This window comes from Diadema antillarum, unplaced genomic scaffold (genome assembly GCF_040938485.1).
Source record: "Diadema antillarum isolate AM-2024a unplaced genomic scaffold, OU_Dant_1.0 seq00000674_RagTag, whole genome shotgun sequence".
NCBI lineage: Eukaryota > Metazoa > Echinodermata > Echinoidea > Diadematoida > Diadematidae > Diadema > Diadema antillarum.
Window position 1 is genome coordinate 870,059 of NW_027271580.1, and position 24,920 is coordinate 894,978.

At 41.1% G+C, this 24,920-nt stretch overlaps 2 protein-coding genes across 2 annotated transcripts in view; one reads left to right on the forward strand and one right to left on the reverse strand.

Annotated features, from left to right (window-relative positions):
• The window catches only part of LOC139736917 (protein-glutamine gamma-glutamyltransferase K-like), a 37,553-nt gene extending 13,375 nt beyond the window's left edge, over positions 1–24,178 (forward strand). Inside the window, exons 2-13 of the mRNA XM_071647590.1 lie at positions 8,672–8,819; positions 11,588–11,732; positions 12,589–12,786; positions 13,475–13,703; positions 15,298–15,440; positions 16,621–16,980; positions 17,942–18,014; positions 19,870–20,069; positions 20,736–20,960; positions 22,526–22,680; positions 23,104–23,297; positions 24,040–24,178. Coding sequence (XP_071503691.1) covers positions 8,672–8,819; positions 11,588–11,732; positions 12,589–12,786; positions 13,475–13,703; positions 15,298–15,440; positions 16,621–16,980; positions 17,942–18,014; positions 19,870–20,069; positions 20,736–20,960; positions 22,526–22,680; positions 23,104–23,297; positions 24,040–24,178 — 2,209 coding nt within the window. The remainder of the gene's footprint in view (positions 1–8,671; positions 8,820–11,587; positions 11,733–12,588; positions 12,787–13,474; positions 13,704–15,297; positions 15,441–16,620; positions 16,981–17,941; positions 18,015–19,869; positions 20,070–20,735; positions 20,961–22,525; positions 22,681–23,103; positions 23,298–24,039) is intronic.
• LOC139736893 (uncharacterized) lies at positions 2,939–5,144 on the reverse strand. The gene is made up of 3 exons (XM_071647553.1): positions 4,909–5,144; positions 4,031–4,369; positions 2,939–3,131 (listed from the first exon to the last, which is right to left on the reverse strand). Exons 1-3 carry the CDS (start codon positions 5,142–5,144, stop codon positions 2,939–2,941), a joined length of 768 nt encoding a protein of 255 aa, XP_071503654.1.
• Positions 24,179–24,920: the final 742 nt, after the last annotated feature.

Genomic DNA, 24,920 nt, shown 5'->3' on the forward strand with positions numbered 1-24,920 from the left:
TTGGCGGTGTCACACCGTCATGGATAAAGATATAATTGTAAATAAGATTTTATATACAGAGAGAATTCAGCATATTTTCAAAAATAATGAAAAAGTATACTTAGCGTACCTTTTTCAGGAGGCATAGAAAAATGATATTACCCTGAACATAATATGCCAGTAACAAGTGGAACGTATGTGAACATCTCGGATGATATCATGAAATTCTGTTGAATTTTCTTCATAATATATTCTTTTATATCGTTGTCAATGATCCTATGTGACATGATTACAACGACATATAAGTGATGCCACGCTGACATCACGAATTGTGGTAGTCTTCTTATCCAGCGATTGCGGTACAGAAACTTAAAAACAAACAAACAAACAAAACACACACAAAAACAACATGTACACTTTATAACGGATTGTCCGACTTTTCTTCGAAATAATGTCACTGATATTGTACTAATATTGCTGTATTCACTTAAAATCCACATGATATGAAGTGCATGCATATTGTTTTTATTCCCCTCTAACATAAATGCAGAAAGTATACAGTAACCACGGTCAGCACGTCAAATTGTTCCGGAGTTATAACGATAATAGCAATTATGATAACTGGATGTGAAGTGAAAGTGGTGGTCCATATGCTGAACCACTGACAAAACAATGATTACGATTATTATTTTGAATATGTATAAACCAACGAGAAAGTTGTGAAATGAGACGGGACCATTACTGCCCGTCTAATTTGAATTTTATAAAATGATTTTTACTGATTCACACTGAGCCATGCTTCCGGCAAAATCCGAATACATGGTTCAATCCTTGTATAGCGTTGTAGAGGTATATTGGACGCCAGATGGGGGAAAAGGTTGAATTTCATGAATTTATAGGTCCATTTTATAAAACGAATGATGCACAGGCCTATATCGTGGATCGGTGAGAATTGGATGCTCTCGTTTAACTTCAGAAACAGTCTAAACACTGTTGCTGCTCTCGTGGGTTTATATACATGTAGTTCCAGTTTTCACCGATCCACTCTGTTCTGTGCATCATTGATTTTGTATAATGACTACTGAAATTGTGAAACCTGTTGCATGTGAAAGTTAGGTAACTTTCACAGATCGCTCTGTCTGATTCTGATGATGAAGCTTCAACGGAGATGAGACGAAACACCTCCCTGGTAAAGTGAAAGCTCCTCTGAATTCTCTTCCATGCGATAAAATGTATGCTCATGAATACGCGTATAATTAGATGTATTTCTTTATATAGTACTCTTTACAGATACTCCTATTTATGCTTTAATGTCAACGTTTTGGATTTGTCACGATAATTCCGTTTGTAAAATTGAAGAAAGGAAGAGAAACTGAATAAAACAAATAAATTGAATGTCGAGGTCAAAACATCAACGTCACAACTTCCGTGCTATGTCTATGCCCTAATTCTCATATTTTTTGTGTGGGCTCGCGCTGTAATCGGTTATAATACAAGCCATGGTTCAAGAGCGTACCAAAACACTTCGAACAAAGACACAAACAGGGTAGTCCAGTTGGAAGCATCACCGTGACATAATTCAATGAGTGTGCTCATGAAGGCGGGGAAAAAAAGTGGGTGGGTGAGCATTGTCAGAGGACTGGCCTGGCGTCGTTGTGTATCAAGCTGACGGCGGACTCCAGGGGCCTCAAAAAGGTGATTCTAGCGTATGTGTTTACTGGCATAACAGCAAGCATGCACTTGGAGCTACGTGTATAGCTTTATGATGTATCTGAAGGTGACAGACGTGACAAGTGGATTATCAATGCAGTGTTGTATGGCTCGCAAGGAATAGACATTTGCAGTATTCCAAGCGAGTTGGTCAGGCATGTGAACAACACGTGCAGGTGAAATGCATTGTGGTATAGGCCATACCGTCATGCTCGTCAGTATACAGATGGAAGGATAAGGACACCAACACAAATTTTATTACAGCATGGCTCACGATAGTTTCGCAATGCGCTCATCTGCAGTCCTTAGGCCTACGACAAGAGTTAATTTCCCGTTTATGCCTTTCTTGCGCATATTCATATCTTCCTATTATTTACCATACGAAAACAAATGCGAACGTTTGCCGTCAGTAGGGCCTATATAATGGATGTTTCTTTGTACATGTATAAGTGTAGGTCCTATATGCGTCGTTATGGTAAAATGTTTTTAAATACAAAATAAAATTGGTAATTCATTCTTGCAGCCTAATAAGGAAAAAGTGCGTCTCAAAGCATCGCACAACAGATGGCTGGTAACTAGATGCATAACGTAATATCTCCATCCGAAAATGCAAGCTCACGGCATGTATAGCTTCGCGCCTCAACAAATAACTTCACATAAAAAAAAACGTGCGTGATGGCGACTGCATGCATTGCTTTACATAATGAACAGCTGCATACACTTTGTATCGAACATACATGTATTGTATATCAATATAAGTGGTAATGATATATGCAGCTTATATTGCGCCAAATCCACTCTGTGTGCGTGGGTATGAACCACGAATTAGAATTATGATGTTCTACTATAGCTAAGCCCTACTGTATTTCTCTCTGTGTGTAATTCTGCATCCGCACACCGCGACATAACGCCGGAGAGAATGACATCAAAACTTACTCGTTCGAGGTGGCTGACTTTCGTTCTAAACATTCATATACGCAGAAAACTTTCGATATACACTGTACACAAGAACAACCTGCTACAAGCACTTTATTTTTCCCATGAACAACAAGCAGTGCAAACGGGCCCAGCACCCCGCAGTTCAGCTTAGTTCGAAGGGGGGTTTTTCGTTCTTCATTCTCAGCCCTCGGCGCAGACGACGAAAAGTCCCCGTCGAGTGATAAAAAGTAGAATATTTCAAATGATAAGGCTTTGTGATGAAACGACGACAGATTACATGTAGAGTTGCACTGCATCATTTTGTTCTACACTACAATGAAAGAAGCCTCTGCACCGCTGTATGCTCAGCACTCTGCAGTGTGCTCTTCCGCCTCAAATAGTCCCGGTAATCCTCGAAGTTCACCTCGTCGTATCGGCGCAGGAATACTCGTTCGCCGTTGATATAGAGGCCCTCTCGTATCAAGCGGTATCTCGCCTCGTTATCTTTCACTGTGATTAGCCATCTGTCAGAGGAATAAATTCGGATACAACATGAACTCAGAATCACAGTATAATGATGAAGGAGAAATGATAATAATGATTATGATAATGATAGCAATAATAATGATAATGATAATAACAATAACAATAATAATAGGTCCTATAGTGAAAATAATATCGAACGCCATTGGATCCATCGGTATTGGCATGAAATTCAGGAAAAGCAGAGATGCGTTCTAAATGACTATCGATGTGATATATCACAGGCAGTTTTGATTTCGGGGTAAGTTTTGTCAGTCTGAAGACAAGAGAAAAGTTGGCTAAATACAATTCTGGGGAGCATTTCATGAAGCTTTTTGTCAGACATTTCGTCCGACAAACTGTTAAAAGCTACTGAAATCCTTGCATCTGATTGGCTGAGAGCAATTTTGTCCGACAAAGTTGTTGGACAAAATGCTTCATGAAATGCCCCCCTGGTCCTTGTGTTGTTGGTTGTTTTTTTTTTTTCCTGGGGGGGGGGGAGGGGGGAGGATGAGAAATTTGCCAGATGGACCGAGTTTGTTGTAGGTTACGTACATACATCAGAACAAAAATCAACTTTGAAAACAAGTGTTTTCATCATGTGTGTATATTCTACAATGTGTAAACTAGAAATGAACGGGAAATCGGTTCGAGTGCTGAACAAAAAGGGGAATGGACGCATGCGACATCGTTGTACTCCCCACCACACAATCCATCACGTTTTTGTGCGCTTCCTTCCATCAACATCTCAAGTTTGCGTTCACTGACCAATGCTGAAAATTCAGTTTTCCCTGCATGCTGTTTCATTATTTTGATCAAGCTGACTTTTCTTCCTTTTTTTTCGTACAAGTTGTATAGGACCGTGGAAATGACGACGAGGAGGGTTGATAGTGAGCCTTACCTGTTCATGACACCGGCGGCTCCCAGCACCACGTTCATATCGACAAACTGGATGTGCTGAACCTTGTCGATGGGTATCGGTTGCCGTCTCTTGATGCTCGTTAAGATGTCTTTGTGCGTGAGGTCATAGCCAGGATACGAAAAACAGAGTGTGAGTGGAGCAGGCTGTGGTGGCGCTCTGAAGAAGCGAATTTTCTTCAGAGCAAACTTGTCGGACGTAGAATGAGATCGCTGGCTATCTGCCGCGTGCATTCCGTGGTGGGACTTGGGCTTCGTTGAATGGCGACCTCTGCGTCCGTGCTTCGATACTACGGCAGAGAGCTTCGCCTGCAGCGGTTGCCTGTGTTTGCGTTTTGATCGATATTTCAAAAATTGGCAGGAGCATTTTTGTTTTCGGGTGCCTTTACTCATGCCACAGATTTTAGGGTTTCATTATTTTTGTTTTTCCCTATTTTGGGGACTGTTTTGGACAAGAATGTATATTATGCGCAATCATGTCTTTTGATTTGTATTCGCAATCAAAACATTTGATATTGCCGTACCTTAATGTCCGCTGATATGTGAAAATCAACTTGCGCAGTCTGTCAGTTACCTCAACTTGGAATATTTGACATGAAAATGTATACATAATATATATATATATATATATATATATATATATATATATATATATTAATCTCAGAAACTTGAAATACTATAGTCGTCTGCTGCAAACGCGGGATAATGTTGCTTGTCAATTCATTTACTTTAGGACAATACAATTCACTTCTACTGATTACTTTAATCATCGGAGTTGCGAGGACTGCAATTCAGAAGGCTGTTAAAATAGTAGCTTAATGATAATGAGATTGTACGAGAGTACGCCCTCCAGTTTCTCACCTAAATGGGGTTTGACTTCTTTGTATCACGGGAAGCTTCACTTCAATTTCTTTTCTGGCCGTTGATTGGTTGCCTGTAAAATACTGGGACTTCGATGTGCCATTTTCGCGCGTAGAGGTCCGCTCTTCAGAGATCATCGTCGAATACGATGCTCCTTTGTTGCCGAATGATGTCGTGCTCGACGACGTTCCGACGAACGGACTCGTGAGTCGACAACGGGAACTCGAGATCGGCATGGTGGATCAGTAATGTCAGTTTTCTGACCGAATTTGGGGAGACAAAGTTGCTGCTCTGAAAGAAACGGCTCGTCCTCTATACGCTGCTGATAAAGAGGATGATATGCAAAAGATCAGATTGGATTAAGATTTATTTATTGTCCATTTAGGATATTCTTTTTGTTGGCAAATACGAGCGTACACATATATCTAACATATTCATGTTGGGTTGGGGGTACCACCTATCGTCACCCTAAGGATCTGTAGCTTGTTAATTCTAAAGATATAACACAAATTCGCCTAATTCTTACCTCAATAATATGCCATAAATACTGCAGTTTTGAATGTCGTGACCGTCTCGTTGATTATGAATCTCCGTTTTAAAACAGCGCAATTTTAATGCGTGCGTTCCGTTTTCTTCGCGCAGCTAAAAAGGGTACCTTGCGATCGGCACCCCCTCCCCTCCATAGGTAATACACGTGAATTTCACAGCCATGCGTCGTTACTGAGCGGATGTGTAATTTTTAGCTTGGTTTGTTAGTTTGTTTTTGAGTTTGATTTTCGTTTCTTCGTTTTTATTGTCTTTATAGCTAATGACACTTAATCCCGCGAGTACCTTTTCGTTCTATACGCAAACAGCCATGATACGCAGGGTGCCGATGGGAAGGTACCCTGCCGATAGGTGGTATGGTTGGGTGTTCATAATACCGGCCACCTAACGTTTTTCTATCAATAGAAACGTGAAAAATCTCACAATTTGTTTGAAATTTTACTCACGTGTGGAGAAAATACTCCGGATTCACAAGCGCGCACTGAAAATGCGATCTGAGGTACGCGCTCTAGATGGCGGCTTCGAACGCGTGGGGTGTCATTTTTTCCGCACTCAGTTGCCCTGTTCATTTCAACCGACCACCCTGACAATACGTATAAAGGGCACTTAAATGTGTTTTTTCGACAGGCCGCTGTTTTTTTTCTAGCCGTCATTTTTCCCCCAATAATATTTGAATATATTTTGAATCCTTCGATATTACTTTTGAAGGACTGTTTGATGAATTTGAATTGATTTTCATTAGGAAACTTTTCATCGTAATTGAAATAAATTAGATGAGTCGGTTTGTTTTTTCACATTCATTTCTCGTTTCTGCTTCAACTCGTACGGTCGTAGCGGGCGACAAAATAATTATGTCATGTGTATGTGTAACGTGTGTGCACGATCGTACAAGCGGCGGTGACAATTTTGGGGTCAAAATCGTCAAATTTATTACGGAAGGATACTCTACATCTAACAACGAGTCAGCAAAGGTAGGCCTAGTTATATGTAGTGACACGATAAATCTTATTCGATTTTGCTAAATTTCGTTAATTTAGAGGGAATACTTATTTGTTTTCGCCTCATTTTACTCGGTAGCGTAGCCCAGTGAAGAATCGAACACCGTTGCGCGTAGTCCCATGCGTACATTTTCTTTCTGTACGCGCAATGCCATTATAGTGCGCGGTCGGTTGATATGGACCCGGTCGGTGTGTTGAACACCTATACCATACCCCTACCATACATAATTATACACAAAAATACGATTTTCAATATACCTTCATACACAATTATACAAGCATAATTGTAATTATGCTGTGAATTATACAGTGAACGTATTTACAGTAATTGTGTAATGATACACAATATACAGTAAACACATACACCATTACAAAATTATAATACATTATATTTACCGATCAACAACAAAACATAAGAAAACGTGGAGTCCGTCCTTTCCGAGGATCAAAGTCAAATTTGGGCAGATCATCAGGTTGAACATGATTCTATATCACTGTATCTAGGGCAGTGGTTTTAACAGGGCACGCTGCACGTTCACGCATTAAAAAAAAAAAATAATAATAATGATTCGGGTTCCGTTAACCATCAACATGTTGAATATTGTTGAATTACAAAATATTTGGTAGAATACAATGACAATGGCAATAGAACGGCAATAATAGATCTCGAGCTATTACAATGTATAGCTGTAAAGATTTTGTTCTAGTGTCTACATACACAGATGGCTAGTTTCTTGACATTCTACAAATTTTGCAAGACTACAGTGATCACAAAGGGTTAACGAGATAAATGCTGACATGGCAAACACAACTTCGTTGGTCAAAATGTGAAAATTAATGAAATTTACCAACTTACCATTATGCTGCACAGCCAGTCTCTATACAGTGATACGAATATAACCATTATTTTAAACCATATGCGTGTAAGAGTGTATTACATGCGCATATTATTCCTGGAAATAGCCGTTTGCGCGCATCTGATGCGCAGCTATAGGGTAATCCCAGGAATTTCCTTACGTCACAATGAACTCTCATTCTTCACCTCTCTTACGGTATCTCGCTCGTCGATTCTCTACAAAACAAAACAAAAAAATGTTGGGTCTGTAAACAGTTGCCCAGTTATATCGGACTCATGTAGTAATCAGCGCACATAATATTCTTCACGCGCCATCAGCGTCAGAGGTAGACATAGTGGATGACTGTATTTAGTTTCTTCCTTTTTTTTTCTTAAAAAATTAGATAATTGACCAGTGTATCGTCGTCGCACTTTTTTGAGTGAAGCTTCCCAAATATTCCACCCAAAATGTACCAGTGTATGCCCGCTAAAGGGCTTATAATGAGTAGATAGTGAGAAAAATCTCGTTGAGGCCCGCAGTTTCCGTAGTTCCCGTGCTGAGGTTTGTAGGCAGGGCTAGGATCTTGTTGCAACGCAGAGCAGTGGCTACGAAGTGGTTCTCTCAAACTATAGCCGCGTTCACACTACACGAAAATACAGTACGCGTAGTTTCGCGAGAAGTGATAAATTTCGCAAGTGCATGCAGGCAGTTTCGCTAGTAAGTTCCCGAAAAGTATGCGGTCACGCTGCCCAAACTATATAGGCAAAGCAAAATACCGGCAACTACGAGTAGTTTCGCGTAATGATGTGACTGCGACTACTATCATTCAGTGCAAAACTTCCAATTTATATTCGGATGATCTGATAATGTTCAGCAGCGTACCAAGGTTTTGAAGCCATAGGACGCACATCTTTCCTTTTCTTTCCGTGAATTGGGAATCGGGGGAAAAATAGCTTACCCAAACAAAGCGATTGCCACAAGATATTGCTTGGCACACAGACATTTTGACGATGCTTGTTCTAGGTCTACTGTCCAGTATATCTCTATGGCCTATACACACGATTCCATCGTCTGCTGCTCGCAGGTGAACGCATGTACACGTAGGCTTATACTAAGTACAGTTGTATATCGTATGCGAGCACATTTTGATCAGGAATACAGTAAAGCTACCATATTATAACGTCATGCAACATTTTGGCTTGTCGGCTCAATGAGCATATCACGGTAAGTCGCATTAAAAAGGCGCTCTTTTTAAACTTTTTTGTTTTGTTTCTGTGCACAGCTTGGTCTATTATTAGGGAAGAGAACCACAAGTAATACCAGTACAGTTTTGTTACCCATATCCTGTCAAGTATTTAACACCTCTATTATCCTCCCGTCCAGTTCCTCCGCTGACGCAGACTTCGCCGCCCCTGGCTCTCCTGGTCGCTCGATAGACGTCGAGGCAGCGGAACGGGAATACCTCGGTGAACCAGGCACGGATGCCCCTCCTAGGGCGGACCAACTCGTCGTGACGGAAGTCAACTACGAGGTACAAAATTTGCAATCGTATAGAACCTTTTTTTTTTTCGCTATGCCCAAATTTTTGAAGGTATATACTCTCTGTGAAAATGTGTAATTAATAATGTCTGAGACTTATCAATCCAAATTATTTTGGGCGCTAATGTAGGCCTACTTTCCCATCTAATTCCGGAATTAGGTGCACCAAAAATGACAGGATATTCACTCACTTGAATTTGAACCAAAGCGGTCATTGGGAAGCGTTGATGTCGACGTTGACTTTGATGTCGTCGCTCAAAACAATTCGCTTTTCGCGAGCGATTGCGGCGCAGGCTGCCTGCAGTGGCTGCACAATCTGAAACTGATGAATAACATTATGCGACGAATCTTTCAGGTGAAGTGAGTATCTCATTGGGTGGGATATTAGTTGGCACCCTGGTCGCAACTCGAGTCTCCGTGGTCGTGGAGACATCTCCTTACGTCTCCGCGACGTCTCCTGGAATATAGCCGAGTCTCCGGGTAGTCGCGAGAGAATCAAACATGTTTTTTTTTTTCTTCGGGGATTCTTTCCATTCTCCAGCTGGTCGCGGAAATGTCTCCGCGACGTCTCCTAGTCGCGGCCAAGTTGCGGAAGATAATTGTATTCGCGAGATCTCCGAGTCGTTTCCGTGACTTTGCGGAGACGTATTGATGACATACGGGAGACATCGCGAAGACATCTCAGCGACCGAGATGTCTATGAGACCTCGCATCGACGTCTCCGCGACTTCTGGACGAATAAATTATTACCTAATTTGGAGACGTCTCCGAAAACGTCGTGGAGTTGCCTTTTTGTTGACAACGCAAGCCATTTTTTTTTTTTTTTTTTTTTTTTTTTTTTTGTCTTTCGAGCCGCACGAGTCGCGGTGACGGATCAGTTGCGGCAGTCGCGGCGAAGTCTCCTCCAGTGAGATACGGCCGTAACCGGGAGCAAAAACATCAACGTTCATAAATAATAATATGGCAAATTGAATGAAACTGGGTGGGAAATGAATTATTCCTAGAACGCACTCGACCATCTTGTAGACTGACAGACACAGACAACAGACAGACTGAGAGAGAGAGAGAGAGAGAGAGAGAGAGAGAGAGACACACACACACACATAGGCTTCACTTTTCATTCGTCGCCGTCGTCGACTATTTGGTTAAACAGAAAAATCCGTCTGTTCGGAGGAGTTGTATACCATTATTTTACTTTGGCGGTTCTCTGAGACAGAGAAGCCGGACGTAGTCTCCGCGGAACACATTCCCCGAAGATAACCAGACTGATTTTTCGGTGTACAATTTGGTGTATTCTCTCTAACTTTCCACAACTTTGAGCTATGACATCACATAAAGTGCCGGTCAAGTTTGAGTATTGGTCAAGTCGGACCAGATCAAAGGTCAAAAGGTCAATGAACTTACATTGAAGAACACTATAATCACATATTGCGATATGCATGCGAGACATTGCTTGGCGTTTGCCTTTTTTAAGATTATTGCATGTTTTTCAAAAGTGACATTTGATTCTTAAATTCTGATTCAAAACCAGTTAATTGCTGTGATGTCGCCATGAAAAATTTGCAGTTTACAACACAAAGATATATTATCCTTAAACAAAATATTTACACGGTTTACAGTTTGCAGAATTAGGTGCGATAATTAGATGTTTTTATGCCCCCGCCACGGAATGTCGCTGAGGCATTATGTTTTCAGGTTGTCCGTCCATCCGTACGTCTTTCCATCCATCTGTCCTTCCGTCTGTAATCGATTTTGTGGACAGCGTAGCTTAAGAACCATTTGAGGTATCCACATGAAACTTGGCATATGTATGCGTGAGTGGACGGAGTTGTGCCTGTCAATTTTTTAATGCTTACGCTCAAGGTAAAAGGTCAAGGTCAAATTCTTAAAAATTTCCCTGTTCACTATATCTCTGCAATATCTGAAGGTATTCTCATGAAACTTAGCGTGTACATGTATGACCAGGTAAAGATTCTCTAGAGAAAGTTTTGGGCCGTGGGGTTAAGGTTCAAAGGTCAAGTGGAAATGCTAAAATTTCACTTGTTTTCTCCATATCTTGGAAATGGGTCACAATCACTCCATAAAATTTATTATATATGCATATATTGCCCGACTATGATTCTCTTGAGAATTTTAGGGTCATGAGTCAAAGGTCAAGGGTCAAAGGTTAGATGAAGATTGAAAAAGCTGCTATATGATGATGAAATTACACTTTCCCCATTCCCTGAAAATTACCCAGTGCACACTCTTAATTAAATTAGGTAGGACGTATGTATATGTACTCACTGCACAATGATTATGTAATTGAAAATTTGGGCAATGGAGTCAAAGGTCAATTGAAGAATTATAAATGTCACTTTTTCCCCATATTAAAAACAAACTCAATTGTCATGAAAATTGGATATTCCGGGCCATAATTAAATGAAGAAAAATATTGGCCAAGGGTCAAAAGTCAAGTGAAAATGCTCAAATTCCCGAATACTTGCTCAAACAAAATCTGGTTCAAGATAGAAATCATATCAGATAGAAATGATATTAGAGTAAGGAATGGATATTGTGAAATTTATCACATCCTGTGGCAATAGGTTGTTGTTGTTTTCTTTTTTATAGTTAAGTATAGATAGACTTGGATGAAATTCTGAAAACCAACATTGTTCCTTGGTTTAAAGTGCCAGTTTATTCAAAGAGCATAATTATTAATTGACACACTTCTGTGTTGATTTTTTTTATACCTCCCTCCTAATTCTTACCACCTATCAGCTTGAACGAAACAGGCGCAACCATCACACCACTGAGTATGAATCTGAGGAGTTGTTTGTTCGTCGAGGACAAGACTTTGACATTGACGTGACATTCAACAAAGCCCCCAAGACAGAGGAGCTGGCACTGGAGCTCAGCATTCGAGGTGAGACCAGACACCATCCATTATTATTCTCCCGGACCCTTCATCTGCTTGAAATAGCTAACTCCACAGAACATCTTTCATGCAATGCTGCCATGAGGTGTAATGGCACTAACAATGGCCTTCTCAAGACAGTATGCAATGCCAGGCTCTGTCCATTTTTGCTCAAACAAAATTGCACGGCTGACAGCCACAGCGTGCGATGGAACTTTTAACTACATGTCACGTGATGGGCAATCGACCAATCGGATAGATACATTCTTTTTAGGTGTTGTATAAAAGTTCTTTAACCTCTGATCTTTCCTTGTTTCATTCATTTTGGAGAAATTCAGATGGAAGTGGTTAAGTAGGATTGTTTTCTGATGTATTTCATACAATTTCTGGAAACTTTGGTGATGTCCAGGTGGATGCTTTGATTATGATAAATATTTTGAAAGTCATTGATTTCTCAAGTAAATGTTGAAATTTGAACATAAATAAGCAAAATATCATGTGTACAGAGTGAATCTTCCTTTTAGAACCCAGTAAATTAACAGTAGCAATATGTAATTTTGTGGACATATGATTATGTTACATGCAGGGCTCAACATTAGGGATTGCCCGATGGCCTTGGGTTACTAAAAATTGATGTTGAGCCATCATATTTCCAAAAAGGCTAGCTCTCGGTGGTCCAATTGGGCAGCTAAAATTCAAAATGAATTTTTATAATTCCTTTTATTTGGGAATACCAACATTTCAAATTCAAAGATTTTAGAGGCCCAAATGGGCCACCAGGAAAAAAACAGTTAGTGCTGAGCCCTGTAGATGTATTATCCATCACGTACCCTTAATATCATATCTTTGCCTTTCTCTCGTGAAGGGGCAAAAGTTTCGTCAATCAACCGTGGAACTATTGTGCGCATACCGTTCAACCGATCACACCATGTTCCCGGCGATTGGAGCATCCGGGTTGGCTCTGTGGAGGGAGCCAAGTATTCCCTGGTGGTTTCTTGTCCGGCTGACGCCATGGTTGGGAGATATGAGGTGGCCATCATCATTGTAGACAAGCTTGATGCTGGTGAGAGTGTAGATCCTTCCTCACAGAGACTTTGCTGGAGGGAGAAAAGGTCCTATTTGGTGCCATCTCAGAGATAATGGCCCAAATTTTACAAAGACATTTCACAATCAAATACATGTGAGAAGTAGCCATACCTTGTAAATGGTCTGTGAAAAGAGTTGCTGGACATAATTGCGTCGGGGCAGCAAATTTCAAACTGCATTTCCCAACAAAATTGAGATATAAAATGCCAAAAGCGTGCTATCCTGTTGCTGTGGTAGCAGTAGTGCACATTGATACAGTTGTGCAATTTTGTTGAATTCAATTTGCTAGTTACGAGACAAGGGTTAAAGAATATAATGTATTAGAGTCATTGTATTAATTTAATGCAAAAGTAATTAAGATATTCAAACCTTTTTTAAACAAAACTACTAAAACTGTAAATGAAAAACTGAGGTTTTACTGTGCATATTGATCATACCCAAGGTAATTGGTAGCATGGATCAGTGCCTTTGTGCAGATCATCCTTGAACATTCCTTTAGGCATTGGGGCTCTTTATGAGAGCAGGCATACCACTATGAAACAAATTAGATGCACAGGATGTGATGAGATGCTCAACGTTGCGAAAACGATGATTTGATTGTGATTAAAACTGGCAGCAGCTGCATGCAGTACTGAAACAATGTTGGACCTCCTTATCTTCCCCAGAGCCAAGATTTTTCAAGCAATCGCCGCTCATCTACGTTGTGTTCAATCCATGGTGTGCCGAAGACACCGTGTTCATGAATGGGGAGGATGAGAAGAAGGAGTATGTGCTGAATGAGAGCGGGTTTGTGTTTACTGGGACGGCCAGGCAGGGCCAGCAGTGGGCTCGTCCATGGATCTTTGGTCAGTTTGAGGAATCGGTCATCAAAGTCATCTTTGACCTCCTCGAGAAGTAGGTGTTTACTGTAAACACGTTGTGGTTGTTGTTTAGGGAGGGTCAATGTGTAACACCTTGTGAATTCTGTAGCTCCTGTATTCCAAGTAGGCATATAAACACAAACAAATGTATGTTTTTGTGAATTTAAGATCAATTTATCACAAGTTCTTGCAGTGAGAGGTAGAAATGTTTCATGAAAAAACACTTCTTTACTTAATTATGACAAGATTATTAGATGTGTCTCCAATTGTCTATAAAATATTTTTCCTTTTCTTGTAGCTGTGAGAGAGTATTTGCCATTCACTTGATGAGTCATCATTAGGTTATCTGGTATCTTGAATTAAGTTGTGTGATATGTGTACAATTTCTCAACTTAATCCTGGCTCTGCATTTTCAGACCCATTATAAAAATGTGCACTAAAACCACAAATTTCATCAATTCTTTAACCCTAACTAGGCCGGGCTATTTAGGTAGTTGATAGAGCCCGGGGGGGGAGGGGGGGGGGGGGGCCTCCCAGGCCCCCCCCCTCCAGATCTCGGCCGTCGACCGCGCGATCGCGACGAAAATTGGCACACACATTGCCTATGATGTAATCTAAAATACCATGGAGCCATTTTTTTCAAAAAATCATCATTTATGCTAAATTATGCTAATTTATGCATGATGATGCATAAAATTGGACTATTTGGTATAAATCACAAAATAAAGCTCAAAACAGGCACATTTTTTGTGTAAATATTCTTTTTAGTGTCCTTAGCAAATGTTATAAAAAAATTGTGATATCAGAAAAAATTCTTAAGTATTTTATTGTTTTTTGGAATTTCTTATGTATTTCTTTGTTTTTTCGACTTTATGTTTTTCATTGTTTTTTCGATGAAATTTGTCCGCGACATCGCTCCGAACAAGAAAATATGTTATTCATTGATTTTAATCAATAAAACACCAAAATAATCATGCTTTTATGAAATTTGCCTGTAAGCACAGTTTGCATTGAAATTGTACACGAATTAACGTTTTTGAGTAATTTTTGGTCTGACATGCATGTACATATTTATGCGTAACTTCGGAACCACGCGCCTGGGCATCACAAATTTGGTGTCAAAAGATGCAGGAGACTCGAAAGAAAGAAGTCATGAAACGTCGCGGCGATAGCTTTTTGCGATTGCGATACATCGCGCGGAACGTCGAGGGGGGGGCCTCTGAGGCCCCCCCCCGGCCTAGTAAGGGTTAAGGGTTTCTTGTACTCAAGGATACCAGTGTTGTTATTTTCATTGTGCAAAGTCTCCTGGATTTACCCAGAAGTTAGTCAGGTTGCAGAGTTGTTGAATGATTGGCAGGCTTTGGTTACTATTACCCTTGTCGTTTCCTTTAAGTCTGGGAAATTAGTGGATTTGATGTAAGGAGTCGCAGCTCTTCTACAGAATTCTTTATTTGTTTTTCACCCACTACATCTGCTATACTAGATATGAAATTGTGAAATTCTTCTGAGAAATTACAGGAAAGAATGTATGGGTTCTATTTTGTATTTCTAAGTTGCTTCGATTCCGACAGAGTATGATATTATTAAATTGTCATTGCCCTTGTGTATTTGCTGTTTTTGTGCCTAAGGCACACTCGCGATGGAGCCAGAAGGGACCCAGTGGTTGTGTCCAGGAAGTTCACCGGTCTCATAAACTACATGCCGGTGTGGGGCCGGGAGGAGACCAAGACTGGAATCCTTGTGGGAAACTGGAGCGGAGAATATGACGATGGTGAGAGCAGGGATGTGTTACATAGATCGAGTGGCAACTCTTCATCATTCATGCAAACACATGCTTGGGTTCAAAGCGTTGACAATAGGATGTCTAACATTCCACTACACTACACATTACTACAGTAATGCTTTGCACTGCGTTAGTTGCAAGACGAAGTTTGGAGACAACGAGTGCATTTCACTTTTCATCGAATTACGAGCTATATTTCACCGTAAAATCTGAAGTGAAATGCTCGAATTTATTGAGAAGAGTTTTAGGAAAGAATTCGATATTATAAACATATATTTCTATGTCGCCAATCGATATGAAATGAAAATTAGGTCCTCTTAAAAACCTAAAATTTTTCTATGATGTGCACATTTGCTCATGTTATTTTTTAATCTTTCAATCTGGGATATTTTGATCTTTCAAATAAAGTCCTCTGCTATAGCGTGTTCCAGCATGCTTTTAAACTTTTTACTCTTAAAATTGTCGGTTTCACACTGCATTTTGATTCGCTGCTCCAGCTCAAGGTACACAAATTAATTGTTGTCATCGCATTCAGAGAGAGAGTGAACTGCAGTAAGGGGAAGTCTTTCCTGGTGTGAGAGCCGTAGTACGGAGCCCCGATTATTGCATGCTCTCTTTTGTCAAAGCACCTGGTTCCCACCTGTAGTTAAGCGCATAACTTCTCGGTGGTGCCACGCCTGACTTCAAAGGAGAGCGGGAGTTGTATCTCCTTCTCTCACACCTCCCTGGTGAGAGGAAAATGCTGCCACACATTTTTTTTCGGAGAGGTTATTTTCAAGGGAAACATAGTTCTCACCTGTGCAAGAATCCCAGACCCTTCCCCTGACCCTAACCCTAATCCTAATCCTGAACTTAATTCTAACTTTAACCCGCACTCTTACCCTAAACCTTACCCTAGCTGAAATCTTTACTCTAACCTTATCACTAACCAGTATTTAGCCAGGGGGTAATTGCCCTAGGGGTGGGGGTGGGGGTGGGGAATTGCCTTGATGTATTCAGTGTGAAAGAATGCCAAAATAGCTCAACTTCAGTTGTGTAAAGATGAAAATGTGGAATATTAACCAAAGATGTCTGCTGGAAGTACTACAGTCTCAGGGTATGCCAGATCATGGTTGCTATGCAAATCAATTTCCTCATATGAATGAATTTCATTTCATGTCCAAACCAGGTACGAGTCCAAGCAAATGGACAGGCAGCACGAAGATCTATGAACAGTATGCAGCAACCAGGGAAGCAGTCAAGTATGGGCAGTGCTGGGTCTTCAGCGGCGTCCTGAATACCGCCATGCGCTGCCTCGGAATCCCATCTCGCAGCGTCACCAACTTTTCCTCCGCTCATGACACCGACAACAGCATGACCATCGACACAGTCTACGATGCAGACACCTTTGAAGAGGTGGAGTACCTGAGCAACGACTCGGTCTGGAACTTCCACGTCTGGAACGAGGTGTGGATGGCACGCCCAGACTTGATCAAGGGTATGGGAGGCTGGCAGGTTGTCGATGCCACGCCCCAGGAAACCAGCGAAGGTAAAGAGAAGTCATCCTAGCTGTGCAATCCATCCATTCATTACTCACCTTAAAGGGGAATTCCAGACGATTTACATGATAATCACATCCTGCAGTACATAAATGGATAGCGCCAGGCATAGATTTGTGGAATTTGATGCGGTCCTTGAGCAGATAAACCAATACCGTATACTATGAAAAACCCAAAATTTGATACATTGAAGAAGGATGATGACATCGGAGTCTCACATATTCCAGTAACGTAGCAATGTCATTCTATTACAATAACCCTCGCTAAACAACTTTACCTGTGTAGACTTTATGCATATTTTTTTTTCTTTTGTTCTGCTTTGTTGAGCACCCAGTCATGCATTCTTATGTCAAGCTGCTATGTCATCATCCTTGTTCGTTGTGATTTGTTATGAATTTTGACAACATATTTGTCCCTCATCCCACTCTGTGTAAATTCTTGAAATCTGTACCAAGTTTAACCAATTTATAGATGTTCAAATGCAAAAGTCGGAAAATTATCCAGAAATCTCCTTTTGTACCAAACAATAAGGATTTTGTTTGAAGTGCAACTTCCTCGAGTAGGCTCAGTGACATATAGCACGTATGACAGTCATTATGTAAAAGAGGAAAAATGAGGTTCATGTATTACAAAGACTCAACAATTTGATATCTCAAGTACTGCCTGTCTGAATTTCAGAGTCTATAAAGAATGTTAGGAAATTAAAAACAATTTAATTGTCCCTGAGGCATGGTGCTGTATATTTCTTTAATCGACATAATATTTGAATGCATGCTCTCCTGCGCATTTGACTGGAGTTTGGTGTCAGGATCCATTTTTTTTTTTCAAAAATGCATTTTATATGGAGCCCAAAGCCCTATGAACTCTAACATTGTATTATTATTTGTTGTTATTGTTGTTGCTCCATTTTTTTTCTCTGAAACATCATGCTCATCTTCCTTAACCCTTCAGGAATCTTCCAGACTGGTCCAGCCCCCAAGATGGCCATCAAACAGGGACTCACCTATCTCAACTATGACACCAAGTATGTGACATTCACTAAGTAGCACAGCCCCGAGCTCCCCTTGTCCTGTAGGCTTAGCGACAAACAAAACTCATGGGAAATGATCTGGAGCCCATTATGTTACTTTGCAGATATTTTCATCTGATTAGTTGTCTCCTTTGCTACTGCCATAGTAACTGCTTATCATAGAGACCTTCACTGATTGCAAATCTCCATTAAGGAACCCCCCCCCCCCCAGCCTAATATTATTTTCTTGATGTTTACATGGATATTATCACTGGAAAGTGTGTTCAGTACCTGTTGAAAAAATAGAAACTTTATAGATGATATCAGATCAAGAGATGTTACCTTGTTTTAGTTTGTGATGATGATCTCTTCTTTGCAATAAATGATGACTTAAAGGGGGACAGTTGCAGTTGCCTCTTATGATTTATCCAAAGAATTTTCTTATATTTCTGTGTACAAGCCAATGGGAGAGATGAGATATGATGTCATTTCCAAGTATAATTTTTATCTTTTAGCAACCAATATCACTATCAAACGAAAAATGTGTACAACTTATGAAAATTCTACATATCCAATTTTCATAGACCCTCATCATCTTCACAAAGCATCTAAAAACTCACTTGTTTCATTAATGATCCCATTGTACAGCACATTTAAACTTGTATGTATATGGAAAATGCGTTACATAAATGTATTGTTGTTTTTGATGTTTTTGTTGTTTTTGTTGTTGTTGTCATGTAGCTGTCAAATCTTCATAATTGTGTTGTTTGCTCCCTGAAACTTTAAATAATTTTCTTGAGTCGTGTTCAAAGAATATGCTACAAAAACTACCCCAATATAGGAATTGCTGTTGTTCATTTAGATGCATGTAGCACAGAAGTACTTCCCTGAAAGCTCTTGGGAATCTTTCTAATTTGTTGTGTAAATGCTAGCAGCACTGCGTGGTACCATTTTGTACTACTGTATACTATTGTCTGATTTTGCTCAAACTAGACAAAAGTAAGCTTGAACATGGTTTTGAATTGCACTCAAAGGCTTATAGGCCCATATCTTGTTTTTTGTCGCCTAGGAGATCGAGTTGGATTTCAGAGTCGGCGATTCCCCTGGTTAGCACATCCCGCATAATTGTGTCAGTGTAATTAACATCTGCACCACAGGAGGGGCAGGCTATGATGAATTTGCAAATGTCTGCCTGACCTCGTAGGCGAGCTCCGAAGCTGCGAACTGTCTCGTCTCTATCTTGACGCATGTTGTGGAGCGTTACACGGGCAACCATGGTGTTCTCCTCACGAACCGCAAGCTTCTTGATGGCTGCCAGCACCTCGTCCTCAGTTTTGTTGGTGAGGCTGCCACCAGCGGCTCTTGTGAGGTCCTTCCGGAGGGGTTCATCGCAACATTCAAGGAGCTGTACGACCCTGTCTTTCCCTGTGATCTTGGTGGCATCCACATAGTCGGACCACCTTGACGTGAAGTAGTTCCATTCCTCGCTGGTACCAGCAGCAGCAACCGTTGGCCTCTTAACCTTCTCTACCTTGGCAACTTGTCCAGAGGTGTGAATGGCAGTGTGGGCGGTGAGGAGGGCAGCTACGATGGCGGCGTCAAGGTCTGGTGTGGTGTAGTCACAGTTGGGTATGGGGCAGCTAACCGCAGGCATGTTGGCGAGTTGATCGAATTAAGTTCACAATACCGTGTTCATAAATAAGAACTCTGTCTCTTTGTTTCAGAGCTGCGTACCTTCAGGTGCTATAGCCAACAATGAACACGGTATCTGCAGGTTGAAAGAGAAGGGCAGATGCACTGATGAGTAATGTAATCCTCTAATGTATGGAATCAAAGTCATAATGTCACCGAATCATTCTGATTACAATAGATTCTGCTTCGCTGAAGTGAACGCCGACCGAATCACGTGGATCGCGAAAAAGACTGGAAGGGGCAAGCCTGATATGAAGGTGTTCCAGATAAACAAGAATGCTGTGGGGAAATATATCAGCACCACCCGTGTCTCCAGCGTCACAGTGTCTCGCTGGAATGCCAGGGAAGATATCACTCACGAGTACAAGTTTAAAGAAGGTATGTGCTGCACTCAGTCAGGCCTTGGAGGGGTTCTGAAGTTATATATACTATACAACTAGAAATGTTTGCCACGTGAATCTTTTGCGAAGTGGAACCAATAGCCTTTTTTACGGCATGAAACTTTTGCGAATTGCCGACCATGAAAAAAAATTATGAGTGTTGTGCATGTACTTGTGGCACTGGAATTGTTGAAGCTCTCAGCACTCTGACTTTTCTAGCAGAGAAATTAAGTGATGCCATATTGCTGTTTTGTTTTGTTTTGTTTTCTGATTGACAGCACGTATGTTATGATATATATCATAACATATATGATATGTTAGAATATACGACAGAGTTTTTCTTTTAATGCCTCACATGTTTTTCTAACTTTCTCTTATTTCTTTGCCTTGTGATATGTTTTTCCACCTAAATAAAAATCTGTAAAAAAAGAAATCTTCATTTGCTTAGAATGAGAATATGGGCATCCCCCTGGTCTTCACTACATCACTGGTAGTTTCAAAAATACAATGTAGATGTATAACTGTGCTGATAGACTTTGAAGGACTTGCTCGTTCAAAAGGCCAGTAATGATGTAATTATGATTTGCCTGGCATATGTCCAGATGAGGAGCAGAGGTGTTTTGGAGGTTACTGAATCCTTTCATATTGTTTGCTCTTTTGGCAGATGGGGACGAGGAACGCATGGCCGTAGAGCGAGCAGTGTCCTTCGGCACCAGGCCCAACACGTACGGGGTCGACGAACAGGCTGACAAAGTAGAAATGGAGATCATTCTGGCTGAGCGCATTCCTGTCGGCGAGGACTTCGATGTGGCGATCAAATTCAACAACAAAAGTTCGGTTGAGAGACACATGAAACTTGTGTTCAACGCCCACATCTGTTACTACACAGGTATGGCAAGGTTGTTACCTGAAGCAGATTTGGAAGGCTGGGAAAAAATGGAGCAAAGTAGTACAGAGTCGGGAGACAAGTTTTTCTCCAAAAAGTGTGTATTTTGCAGTGCATGACTATGTTTTTTTTAGAATTTGCAGTAGTTGGCAGCCCTCATGATGGCTATATCCTTGCAGATTATCATGACTACATAAAGCTGCGTTTACACCATGTTCCTGGTGGCCATGGCTGCCCCATTTGCCCGAAACTTAGTGTGCCGTGAGTAGATGAGACATTCTCCTGTTTTTCCCACCTTCGCATTCTAGTCTTCTTCGATACAGTCCTCACCCCGATGAACATATTGCTATCAGATGCTTTTCTCGCAGCATGTGGTCAGGCTAGACTATCTATATTTTCAGTCGCGTCCTGCTACGGACAACCTCCAAGTTTTGTTACAGCCTATTACGTGCCACCCCGTTTTGTTACGTTCACCACGTTTTATCGTTGCATACAAGATTCCTCATTAGCACTGAGACTGCTGTGGCAAATTTTTTGATAGTCTAAAAATCTGACATGGCATCCACAGCAATCACGGCCTGTCACATTTGCCTATTCTTTCTTAAGGTGTTGTTTCAAGTCCATCCTGTTTTGTCCATGCTGCCCTGAAATGGGGCTGCCATGGTCGCTGGGAACATGTTGTAAAAGCAGCTTTAAGGGTACAGATTTATGTATGAGTAGACATAAGCCATTGCTTATGGGAAACCAGTGTGTCTGCTCACAAATTCGTGAAGGGTTTCAAAGACTCGGTAGTGTAGGGATACCATGGGGTGCGAAGACTGGCCTGGCTCAAATAATCGGACAATTCCAGTGACAAAGTGTGTGCAGCTTTGTCACTGATCTCTGTGTAAGTACACACACAGCCAAGGAATCTTGACTTAACCAGTAGGCCCTACCGCTGAGCGTATGCTTCGATGCACATATTCACTGACCATTGCTATTTGTGGTTTTTGAATGTTCTTCCATGGGCGATGAATGAATCGGGCCAACCATGAATCCCTGTGCTACTGGATCTTTAACCCATTGAAGACGAGTCCTGAGTTACTGGAGCAGCTGTCTTAAGGTGGCCTCACACTATGCAGTTTTTTCTTGCGACTGTTTGCGGTTTTGAGAAGTCGCACGCGGTTCTCGACCGCATGCGACTTCTCCCGACTTGGAGGCGTCTGCAAGCCTTGCGACCTCCTTGCAGCTGCTGTCAAATTTTGAACATGTTCAAAACCTTGCGATCATCTGCAGTTGCCTCTGCGATCCCTTGCGACCGGCTGAAATTTCGCAAGCCTTGCGGTCGTTGCGCTCACACTACGTGACTTGGTGATTGCGATCTGACAACCGCAACAGATCACAAGCACTGCGATCGAAAAAACCGCATAGTGTGAGGCCACCTGAAGGGAGATGCGTGTTGTAGCAAAATGAAACCATGCTCAACAGGTTAAGATGTGTAAGGATGAGGGTTAGCAGTTCTCATTCTGTCCTGTCATTACTTGACTTACCTCTCATATTTTCATCATTGATTGCTTGAATCCTTCCAGGCGTGCAGGCTAAGAAGCTGCAGTCAGAAAAAGCCGACGTACAGATTCCCTCTGGCATCTCTGAGAAGAGACTGGGCACAATTCTGGCAGAGCGCTACGCACCAAGTCTCGTAGACCAGACCATCATGAAGATTTGTGTCTTTGGCAAGGTCCAGGTAAGTAGATGCATTCTCCACCCCAGTGCAGGCGGCTGTAATAGTCTCTGTGATTATCTCTTTATCTCTCAAATTCCAAGCCTGTTGCAACCATCCCCCCCCCCCCCCCACGAAAAAAAAGGCAAGGTTAGATGAACAGACATGGTATTATTAGGCAACATAGTGGTAATGATAACAAGCTACCGTAAACTAAATTCTCTTGATATATAGTATGGCATAGACTAATACTAAAGAATATTGAAAAAAAAAGAAAAAGAGGAGAATATAGGTTGACCATCATTTGTTGGTCATCTTAGAATCATACCATTAAATTGACCTTCACCATTCTTTGGTCAGGTGTATTGACCATCACAAGTGCGTCATCTTAGAGTACCGGGTATGGACATTTTATTGACCTGCATTATTTTGGGGTTGATCTTTCAGGAAACCTCTCAGCAGGTTGTTGCCCAGGACTCCATCCAGCTCACTCCTCCAGAGCTGTCAACCAAGTTCGAGATCGTCGGCTCCGAGGTGGAACTTTTCACTGAGTTTGTCAACCCCTTGCCTATTCCTCTGACCAAGTGTTCCATCAGCTTCGAAGGAGCCCGCACACTTAGTGGCATGACTCTCTATCCCAAGTAAGCATAAATATGGTGCCATGGCACTCGATTATTTATCTTATCAAGTGGTGCATCTAGTGGTTTTGAACATATGCATTGATACGGTCGAGAATATGTTTAGCACACTTGAGCAAAAGACTCCTCTAAAGTGAGGTTTTGTCCGCTTGTCATCACCCTTCAGGAATTAACTGCCATGGCCAACATATTAACCCTAACCAGACCGGGCTTTTAGGTATTACCAGAAGTCCGAAGCCAAAAGGATGATTGCTTGTTTTTGTGAGCTCTCTTATGAAACATGATACTCAAGCAAAGGCACAGTCATTTTAGTCGCTACAGCGACATTTCTTGTTTTCATAAAGAATATATAATTATGTAATTTGAAAGAGGTCAAAGGTCAACAAAAGTATGCCAGAATTATTTTGTGACACACCATTCCCTTGGTAAAGTCTTAGTAGGCTCTCAAGTAAACATAATTTATACATGTAATAGACAAAAATAAACATGCAGTGAGCTCATTTACATCATTAAGAAAGTTTTCAAAATGAGAGCAATAATACTGTATCTTCTAGGGTACCATTGACCATTATGAACAAAATATTCAGTTGCTAAGGGGTTAAACCGGGAGAAAGAAAATATTTACCATTCTGTATTCAGAGAGAGAAATAATTGGCACAGAGGTGAAAGTATATTGTGGTAGCACCTGCTCAAGACAGAATTTTACTGACCTGCTCTGTTGTTTTGTTGTGAATTTTTTCTGCAGTGATGTCCCAGCAAAAGGCCACTTCTCTCAGCGTGTGAGGTTCAAGCCACGTAGCAAGGGCAAAAAGACACTGCTCATCGACTTCGATTCCAAGCAGTTGGCCAACGTGACGGACATGCTCGACATCGAGATCCCATAGGAGTTCTACGATGGAACTAATGGGTTCCTCGTGTCTGCATTTTGCATGCATGGGAATCTAGCAGCTGTTAATGATATAACAGCACAGACCTTGGGCTGATTGATTAAATAAGTCAGTTTATCTAGTAAGGAGGACAACATTGAATCATAAAAGTAGTGTAATTTCCCCACCAAGCAGTAATGTTGGCCTTTGTCACCTAAGAATATATCATTGTTGTGGCTCATAGTGGAACTTTTTCAGGCACATTCAACAATGGCAGCATTGTTTGATCACAAATGGCAGCATTTGTTTGATCCCATTCTTAGATCAGAGTCTTGGGCAAAGAATAGGCATTGTTTTTAGTTTCCTATTGAGCCTATTGGTTTTTATCTTTTTCTGTGATAGGGGCATTTCTTGAAAGAGAAGTTGTGTGAAATTTCTTTTTCAACATATGCGACCTCACTGAGATATTTTTTGTCCAAGAGATTTTAGATTACACGATTGAGCAAATACCAGAAATATGCATTTCCTTATTGCAAATGATTGCATTGCCCCAATGTGCCCACTTTACAGCAACCACAGCTCTGCAGAAAGAAGACATCCTTTCTTTTTTACCCTTACTTAACATATCTACTCTAGGACCTACAAATACATTAAGTCCTGAGATAGATGAAATATGATAATGACTGAAAAAAAAAATATGTAATTTTTAAAATATTTTTTTTGGGAGAGGAAGGGTTGAAAGATGGCCACAAAAGTTGCC

What these genes read in the sequence shown, in the direction of transcription:
- LOC139736893 (XM_071647553.1), bottom strand. Translation starts at nt 5,144, where the DNA reads ATGCCGATCTCGAGTTCCCGTTGTCGACTCACGAGTCCGTTCGTCGGA. An exon ending in AGAAGTCAAACCCCATTTAG is followed by an intron (nt 4,370 to 4,908) that starts GTGAGAAACTGG and finishes ACGCAAACACAG; the next exon opens with GCAACCGCTGCAGGCGAAGC. An exon ending in GCCGCCGGTGTCATGAACAG is followed by an intron (nt 3,132 to 4,030) that starts GTAAGGCTCACT and finishes TTCCTCTGACAG; the next exon opens with ATGGCTAATCACAGTGAAAG.